Source organism: Chenopodium album, chromosome 6 (assembly GCF_948465745.1).
Source record: "Chenopodium album chromosome 6, dcCheAlbu1.1, whole genome shotgun sequence".
NCBI classification, from domain to species: domain Eukaryota; kingdom Viridiplantae; phylum Streptophyta; class Magnoliopsida; order Caryophyllales; family Amaranthaceae; genus Chenopodium; species Chenopodium album.
This window is the reverse complement of record NC_137839.1, coordinates 23305708-23315509: the sequence shown is the minus strand read 5'-3', so window position 1 is coordinate 23315509 and position 9802 is coordinate 23305708. Positions and strand designations below refer to the sequence as shown.

The following is a 9802-nucleotide window of genomic DNA, read 5'->3' as shown; positions in this document are numbered from 1 at the left end:
AAGAGCAAACACATGAGGGTTAGCACCAAACAACCACATAGCATTTAGGCACGATGATGTAAAAAGTTCGCAACCTAGAGTCAAGATCTATGTTCAACTATTGGTCAAGCTTTGGGTGTCAAAAGGGTACCATGGTTAAGAGTTTGGACGTGTTAGCAAGGGAGCCTCCCTTGAGGGTGTATGCCAACGGGCGGCTCCGCGAGTTCGTGATGAAATCGAACTCGACTCCATGGTTTGGGTGGATTTAATAACTCGGATGAACCCTTATTTCCATGAGCGTTTTTGGGTCGATAGAGCTTAAATCCCCCGGGGCTAAGACGCATGTAGAACACATACGTTTTTTCAGAAAAATCGAAGGAAGTCGACTGTGAGAAAAGAAAATAAGCCACCGGACTGATTTTAGGACTGCTGTGACACGGCAGACTCTGCCGTGTCACGGCAGTCAGAAAATCTGACTGGTGCCCTGTTTGCTTTTGCGCGCAACCAAGTTATCCAATTTTTCCTACGGGACAGACCTGAATACGACGTTAAAACGTCTATGCAGATGCAAAAATGCCAAATTGATCACAGGAATATTTTTTCAAGAATCTTTCAAGTCTCATCCACTCATCTTAATTAAATACTGATCACTCAAATCAATAAATAATTAAGAATCCTCCCCAGTGGAGTCGCCAAATTATAGGCGTCGCTCGAAGTGCGCCTACGTAAAAAGCATGTGGTGAATATGCTTGGCACTCATAGGAAGTGGGAATTAACATATACGATTAGGGACAAAAAAGTAGGGAGCCGCCAACAAGTTTTTAAGGAACTTGTAAACCGTTCACGGATCATAAAAAGGCAACCACGATAAGGGACAACGATAGGCAAAGACGATTGACCCGTGAAGGTTACACCCCATTCATAATCCATGAGATTACTAACTCCATATGGTTCGGAACCACGAAAGGAGGATCGGGGATGATGGTACGAAGTGAGTCATGGAGTCACATTCGCCCGTATTGGCCTATACTCGATTCTTATATTGGAAAGCATTCCTGTGATCTCAAAGGCATACAAACAAAATATTCAATTCGCTCCAAACTATTATTTAACTAAATTGGTTCAAAATTAATGCACACATAATTCTAAAAATTTGGTGATCACTTCAATTAATAATAAGATTAAAAAGGATCCTAAACCGGTTGTCCAAATTATCTTATTAGGCGTGATTTTCAATTACATATTCCCTTTAAACATGCAATATAGTGATCAATAAAAAATATAATAGAATAAACATTAAAACCAATTTAATCACAATTCCAACAACATAAAATTGTTAGAAAAATAATAATAATAAAAAGAGCATGATCCTTACTTTGAATCTGTTTGTTTGCAACTACAAAATAATAAACGAGTTAGTAACTTCAAGGAAATAATAAAACAATAACTAAATTAAATTAAATAAAATAAGGTTGATTTTGGGGCCAAACCCTCAAACGATTCTACCTTTCACGCCTTGGCTTAAGGACAGAACCTAGAGTAAAATATGGACTCCTTTGAGTGCTTGAAGAAAGAATTTTGAAGTGAAAAGGGTAGGCTAGTGTTTAGGTTAATAGCATAAAAGAGAGAAAATAAGAATAATAAAATTCTGGTTGCCCCGTACATCAGAAATGAGGGGGTATTTATAGGGGAAATGTGATGAGGGAGCACACGGAACCCTAAAATGATAAAAACCCTAAAAAAGTATCCCGTGACACGGTCAGACCGTACCGTGACGCGAAAAATTTTCAGAAAACGGAATGAAAAACGCGTTAAGGGTTTACGCGGAAAGGACACGGAACGTCCCGTGTCACGGCAGACCTCCCGTGTCACGGGAAACCCCACCGTCAGACGGGAAGGGTTCCCGTGACACGGTGGCAGTCTGCCGTGACGCGGGAACTTCCAGTCCATTTTTCCGTCTAAATTCATTTTTAACCCTAATTTCTTTCGGCTTTTTAAGTGCAGATTGATAATTTCGGGCTTCTTTCTGACTTTTATTATTCGGGCTAAAATAAATAAAAATAAATAAAATGTTTGGGCCAAAAATAAATAATAAAATAATAAAATAAAAAGGTTTGGGCTTAAAATTAATTAATAAGCTTGGGCTGAAATTAAAACTATGCTTTTACCAAACATCAAGACTAATCCATGGACCTTTCAAAAGTATGAATTTAATAAAATACGATTTTTTAAGAACTCTCGGGATTAAATATTAAACCCGACCAATAGTGGCGGTGAAAGGTTATTTATCATCGGGTCTGGTTTTGGGGAGACATTTTTAGGTGTCTACACCCATCATCCTCAACAGGTCAATCCATCCTCACTTCCTCAACGCCTCAACTCCATATTCTTCTCCAAACCCGCGAAATTGTAAATTATTTTTGGCTCCAAATTTTTTTGATCATGAATAAGCAGTTACTCCACTTTTCAGTTGTTGATCTCATTATACAACACACTCATCATCTTAAAATCATCATATCCCCCAATCGGTTACTCTACTTACTCACCTTCTTTCTTTCTACTTAGGTGAGAGTTAATTAAGAGTGTAGAGTATCTATTTCAATTCGTAATTAACTAGTTTCTTTTCTCTCTACTCACACTGCTTTCTTTGGATTTATGGTTGGCTAGTTGGGTTTGATGCCGGCGAAATCGTTGTTGTATTCTGAATTTCATGTAAGTCATCGTTGCCCTTTTAATCTCTGAAGTGAATTTGGCATTTATAACTGGTTAATTTGATGTTAGATTTGATTTTTAGATGTAATATATTCTGGGTTGTCTTATTTTTGTAATTTAATATGATTATAGGTTAAGATGATTTTAATGGTTATGATTTACATGTTATCATTCAAGGTTGAAGTTTTAATTTGGATTATCAATTCATATCCTACAGATCACATGCATGCCACTAGTTTATTATTAAAATTAGTTTAGCTTATTGGAAATTAGTATGATAATGATATGAGTTATTTAGTTAAGGTTTTACAACTTAGATAGAATTGGGGTTATAGGAATTGTTATCCTAGGGGTCTGCTAGTCTACTAAAATATATTAGGCAAGTATTATTTTTTTGCAAGTTCCTGAGCTTATATCTATAACACTTAAAATAGATGCATCAATAGATTCACTCTTTTCAAATGATGTTTATGTTAGTATGATTTAGTCTGAGGAATTATGAGTGCACTAACTATTGAAAAGAACCTCTAAGTCAAGGTTCTTGGTTTATATTATTCCTGAAATTTTTTATTAAAGATAGGGAATTAAACATCTGATTGTTGAGTATATTGCTTGTTTATTGTTCAAGTTTTTGCTGGCATAAACCTCATTAATTCACATAATAATGTGCTTAGAGACACGTATATGTCATGTTTGAATAAAATTAATTTGCATGATGTGTACCTGTTAACTTTAAGGTAAAGGAACTCTAAATGAAATAAGTATGCTTGTTAGTGCCCAGATCATAAAGGCAAGTAGGACGGGTCCAACTCAGTCAAGCTCTGGTTCTGACCCAATCCAAATTACCAGCAAGGTAAGCCCAGCGAATATTAGCTTCTTTTTCTTAATAAAGTGGACTGCCTCCTAGCTCCATTGCTTCATGGGTTGTTTCTAGTTCCTGCAAACCCAGCCTGACACACTTCCTAAAACAGTCCTTGGCCACCCAAATAATGCCAACAAAAGTGAACTTGGTTGAAATGATATTACAGGCAACTTCAGCAATGAAATTCCATGTATATGACAGTTTAGTAGAGGATTCTGCCAGTGTCTGGCAGTAGAAGTTCTGTAATATTTCATCAAACTTAGTTCTGAAATCACTGCCTATCACACGACCACACCCAACAAAAGCACTGCTCCAAAAACTTCTTCTTAAAGAGTACAACCACAAATCCTTTTATTCAAACCAAAAGCAGTTGCACAAGAACTTCAACAATGCTTAGCTTCAAAAGAAGCACCCTCCAAACAGGCACTTGATGACACTTTTCACAATTAAACCGTAAATGCCATATTCCTTTAAACCTTGCCCAAAGAAAAAATACAACCACGTGGATTCCAACACCACAAATTTCGTGGACTGCCAAACTTTTCAATTTCTTTCATGATGCAAAATCATAAATATCAGCATGTTTCATTGGTCCCATTTGTCCACAATGAGCACATAGAATTCATAGGCCATGAGGCCCACGAGAGGACCTCATATCCTTCAAACTTACAAAAATGGATCATCTTGATAGTCTCATTTGCTCATACACATCAAATTAAGTTTCCAAGGCTTACAACACCATTATCCTCAAAACCACAGCAATGTCTAACTCTGGACCCCTCTTGGCTGCATGTAAAAATAATCTGGTGGTGTTTATAATTGTGATAGAAGGATATACCAATAAAATTAGAAACCGCTTAACCATTATCAAAATTTTCTATTTCTCAATAGAGAATAATGTGATCAATCTTTGTGAATTTTACTATCTAGAGACTTATAGTACCTGAACCTGCTCTCTGAACATTGCAAAACCTCACCTTTCTCAATCTGATGCACAGTCCAAGTTGTTTATTAGGCAGTCTAGAAATCTTACAGTTGCCAATCTGACCAAGCTCCAATGTGATATTAAGTTCAATTCATACATCAATAATTAGTACATATAAGGTCCTGGAGTCTTGGGTTCTGAGATATATGCTGATTTGTTCACTATAGAAATCAATTATATTTTGTTTGTTCTACTTTAGTCTAAACAACGTACCGAACAGAATTTGCCACTAAAATTTAAGTTAATAGAGGTTAGTTGTTAAGCTTTCAATCATGCTAACCCTTTTGTGAAATCAGCTAGATTATTAAACAGATGGTTATCCTTACTTGTTTTGTAACTTGAGCAGAAGAATTTTAACTAGAAAAGATTTAAAAATTAAAGCATATTGAGGAATTAATTTATTCCCTGATGTCTAGTTGTTACTGAACTAAGTAATTGCTGACAGATGCTAAAATATTTGTCCTAGGTCGAATTAACTTACAAACGAATTCACTAATGGGAGCTAGTGGGGTTGCTTACACTATGTGTGGTTTATATGCATCTGCACTAATGTTCCCACCTCTCCTATGTTTCTGTCCAACATTTTTATTAGTAAACGATGTCGGCATGTCACATATGCTTAGTTTATGATAAAAGGGATACCAGTATATCAAATTTGATATTAAAAAACCTAGATATATGATTGAATTTAGAGTGCGTGTATAATTCTTACTCTTCTGTATAATTGGATTCATTTTCAAAATTAATTAGCTACAAGTATGACAAAGAAAAAATCCACTAAGCTTGGAGCTATAAGAGGTTCTGGTGATGAGCATCAAACTCATGAACCAAGAATGTCAGAATATGAGAGGCTGAGAATGGAAACAATTAGAAAAAATATGACAAGAATGGAAGAATTAGGTTTGAAGGAACAAGATAAGTCACTGATGGCGCAAGTTAAAAATAATAAAGGCAATCAAAGTAAGAATAAAAAGAAAAAGGTTTCGGGAGACGATGAGCTCTATAGGCCTAACCAAGATATGGAGCATGAGCTTGATTCCACCGATGAAGAGTTACCCATTCCACAGTCTAAAAGTAAAGACAAGTCCAATGCTATTCAATGGAAGGTAGTTTTTTCTAAGCTGTACATTTATAATTAAGCATGTCTCTATTCTTTACACATGTAATTCTGTATGCATCAAGATGATGTGTTGTGCTGCTATATATATGTCATATGTGGGTTTAAAATTTAAAATATAGGTTTTAAATTGAGAATGGAACTCTATTATCTCATGCAAGTATATATGCAACTAGGAATAGATGTTTGAATGTTCTGATTTGCCGTCAACTATGAACACGTATTGATTGAAAATTTGTCCAGTTCTCTACAGATTTAAAAAGTAGTAAGAAAAATGTCTTGGTGTGCTGATGTTGCTTTATAATGTTGTTGTTGCCTATTGCTTTGCGGCTGTTGAAACTTTAATTCTACTGCTTTATTGTCATGAGTTGCTGCCCCCTTGCCTTGCTGACTGTACACTTGTTCTGCAATCTACTGCCAAATACTTCTCTAGAACTTAACACAAATTCTGCTCTGTGTTGTAAGCAGTTAAACTACAAGTTTCAATTTAGATTGAATGATTCATGATTGAGTTGTACTGTAATAATGTAATGTATGTTTTTTATTGTGATGTTATGATTTTGATTACATTCATTAGTGATTACCTTAATCCCAAATAAACTTGAATGGTTTGTCATGTCATTTGCAAAAGTGTGAAATTGCGTAAGCATTGTGCTAATAGCCTAGTCTTTGTCTGTCTTGATGCACATATACATTTTCTGTGAGACTCAACAGTCGTACACTCTTAAACTAACTCAATAGAAAGCACATACAAAACAAGAATAATCAGCAAGAACAAAGATTCGACAGCCAATGGATTGAAATATATTGATAGTTCAGTAACTTTAGGTTACTACTGCCCAAAGTATCTTTAGGATACAAAGCTCCAAATCTCCAATACAATAGTCTTCTCACAGAATTCTTGACAATGCAAAAACATTCTTATATATACAAGGCTTTTGTCCAACACAAAAGAGGCCGCCTTAATTCATTTTTTTTATCTCTATCTACTCTGATATGCTGCTCCAAGTTTTCTGCTCCACTAGTGAGTGTTGTTCCCCCTTCCTGCAGACTCCCTTCTTCCCCTACCCTTTGTCCTTCAACAATTAATTAAATTTGTTCCCTTTTGCTGTTGTGGTTTTCCTCTTATCTGATATTGCAATAGAGGTTTGGGCTTGAGGTTTGGTGGCCCGTCAGTTTGGTGATATTTTCCTTGTATGCTCATATACCTAAAGATCAGCTCAAATTTGACCTCTTATGTCAATATGGTGTCTAAAACAGTAAAGAACACAATTCTCAAGGCTACTTGAAGCACATGCTTAGTTAGACATTAATGTTTAATTGCTTATAAATGCCCTTATGAATGTGTGGTCTATGATCAATTAATTGCTTATCAATTTAACAAGAGTTATGAAGTGTGAAACTTTTTTTGTATAATGTTTGTACATACATATATTAGAGTATTGTATGTCTTTCTTTTTTCCATGTTTGTTCCCAATTTCAGATTCGTAAAATGAAGGCTCTGACTCGAAAAGCAGTGATGGCAAAACGTCGGCGAAATGTTGATTTGGCTTCTTCACATGGTGGCTCATCTACCCCTAATCATACATTACATCAGCATTATTCAACCACAAGAGAACCAGTTGAAATGCTTGGATTAGAAGTTGAAAACTTAAATCATGACAAGAATGATAAAGAAAATGGCAAGCTATCGTTTGTATTTGTAATTAAAATTCTTTACCTACATGCTTGATAAGCCATTTTTTTAACATTTGAATTTCTTTGCTCATGTTAGCTGAAAAGGATAAGCCTAGAAGAGGACCCACTATGTGCTACAAAGTCCATGGACGCAGCGAAGAAGAACGCTTGGAAATTACCTTGAATGAGCATGGACAACTTGTTGGTCCGGATGACAGTACATGCAATGAGTTCATTAGCTTCTTAGGAACAATAGCTCGAAAAGCAAATATCCTGCCACTGACTGTCAAGAATTGGCCCATACTAAGGAACGAGAAGAAAGAAGAACTTTGGGATTATGTCTTGGTGAGTTACTTATTCAATTAAATAAATATGGTAGAAATGTTTTATAATTGCTTAGCTTGTCCTATATGGTTTCTGCTATCATCTCAGAGTGTCATGTGAAACTTTCTTAATTAGCATATGTTATGTAAAAAAAATGAACCCCAACTGTCATTATTGTTGTCGATCTGCCTACATGGTGTTCTGCTTGGCTGCCTGCTACTTTTGAAGATCAGTGACTTGTTTTGTAAGTGCTAGAATAGGTTCTAGACTTTCAGTGAGTTGTTTTCTTATGTTCTTGATTTGTGATTAAGATTAATTAATTGGCAGTGAGCTGTTTAACAATGCCAATATGATCACTTTAGTATAACTTTTTTTTTGTATTGTTGTAGAAACATTTTATTGTCCTAATTGAGGGAAAAAAATGGGTTTTGCAAACCATTGGTGCTGCTTGGAGAAGGTACAAATGTTATTTAAAAAGAGTACACTTTCATAAATATGACAATGATAAAACAAGGATGATCAAACGACCAAAACTAGTCCCAAAAAATATGTTCCAAGACTTGTTAAAGATTTGGAATGATGTCAAATATGAGGTATTACATTTATACAAGTCTCTTATATTTCCATGCCTTTATAGCAAATGTATATTTTTTGTCTTAAGAAAAATGTTATTCATTAGTTCACCGTCTTAATTTGTCAGGAACGATGTATGCAAAATAAAGCAAATCGGTTAGTTGGAAAGGAAAAGAACATTATGCATACTTCAGGACCAAAGAGTTTTGCTAGGGTTCGATATAAGTGGGTGAGTTTGTTTGTTTGCTTGTTTACATTTCTCATCACTTTTAGTATTGGTTTTATTTCTGCATTAAAATGATTGACACTCATTACTCTTGTATAGAAAAAGGATAATAAAACAACAAAAAATCCTAGTTTAGCTCAAATGTTCATAGCAACACGCAAGGAGAAGCTAACAAAGCGAAAACCTGGTGACCTAAGGGACAAATTGATGGTAAGATTCATTGTCATTTGATGTTAATTTTTTTGCATTTAATTTTGTCAATATTAATTTTTGTCCTTTATATTTTAAAATATAGACCGAACTTGAGAAATTAGATTCAGAGGAGGAGGTTGAAAGTGTGATTTGAACTATTATTGGTTCTGATAACAGGAAAAAGTCTCGATTAAATTTTCATGGAAGAGGTGTTTCATCAACTCAATTAAAGCAGAAGGCCTTGATGAAGGAAGCTGAAGAGAAGCATGCTCAAGAGGTTCAAGCTCTACAAAAAGATTATGAGGACAAAAGGCAACAAGATAGAAGGGAGATAGCATATGGTCTTAGCTCCATCCTTTCTCAAATTCAACAACAAAATCCACAAATGTCTTTTGATTTAAGTATGCTTGGCTCTTTATTTCTTGATAATCAATCTGAGAAGGATGGTGGTAGTACAACAGAAATGCTTCGACTTCAATCTTCGGCTTCTACATCCAAGGTAAAAACCTTTTGATTTCTATATACGTAAAGTATAGATAGAAAAGTGGCCAAGGCGTTCAATTTTTTTTTTTCTCTCTCTCTCTCTCTCTCTTTTTTTTTTTTTTTTTTTTTTTTTTTTTTTTTTTTTTTTTTAGTGATACTAAGTTAAAATATTTATCTATTTTATTTTATTTTTTGTACAGGGAGATGAACAAGAAGAAGATGAAGAAGGCTGCGAGTAAGAAGAAGAAGAATATGACTTTATGGCTCAATTTGAAGTTGCTTTAACCTTTTATTATTTCTTCTATTTTTTAGTTAGATTAATATTATGGCCTACAACATTCTATTAAACAATAGATTATTTAGATAGATTTGATGTTGTAAACAAGTTGATATTGTTTTGGTTGTACTGTTTTACTAATTAATTTTTTAAGTTTGGGATTCTGTAGTCAAATGCTTATTACATGTTTTAATGTTCAACATTTTTCTAATATAACAAATTCAAAATAGTACGACATATTCTCACTCCTTTAATATAATATAGTAATATATTGCAATAGAATACAAAAATAGTCGATTCATTGTAGTCATTTAATTTATATATAACAGTTTTCTAAATGTTGTCTTTAAAATATTTGGCAACACTTTTGTATTATTACTAGCAAATACAACATG

At 34.5% G+C, this 9802-nt stretch overlaps 1 protein-coding gene across 1 annotated transcript; it reads left to right on the top strand.

The window, feature by feature from the left end:
- The first annotated feature begins 2341 nt into the window (after nt 1-2341).
- Nucleotides 2342-8801, top strand: LOC145636805 (uncharacterized). Its single transcript, XM_081688350.1, has 8 exons — nt 2342-2691; nt 5289-5644; nt 7139-7337; nt 7430-7677; nt 8046-8249; nt 8357-8458; nt 8555-8665; nt 8751-8801. The coding sequence occupies exons 2-8, from the start codon at nt 5297-5299 to the stop codon at nt 8799-8801; spliced, it is 1263 nt and encodes a 420-aa protein (XP_081544476.1). The 5' UTR covers nt 2342-2691; nt 5289-5296.
- Nucleotides 8802-9802: the final 1001 nt, after the last annotated feature.

Bases quoted from the DNA above. Each gene is read 5' to 3' on its own strand.
- LOC145636805 (XM_081688350.1), top strand. From the start codon at position 5,297: ATGACAAAGAAAAAATCCACTAAGCTTGGAGCTATAAGAGGTTCTGGT. The intron at 8,459-8,554 runs GTGAGTTTGTTT...ACTCTTGTATAG, and splicing joins CTAGGGTTCGATATAAGTGG to AAAAAGGATAATAAAACAAC. The intron at 8,666-8,750 runs GTAAGATTCATT...TTTAAAATATAG, and splicing joins ACCTAAGGGACAAATTGATG to ACCGAACTTGAGAAATTAGA.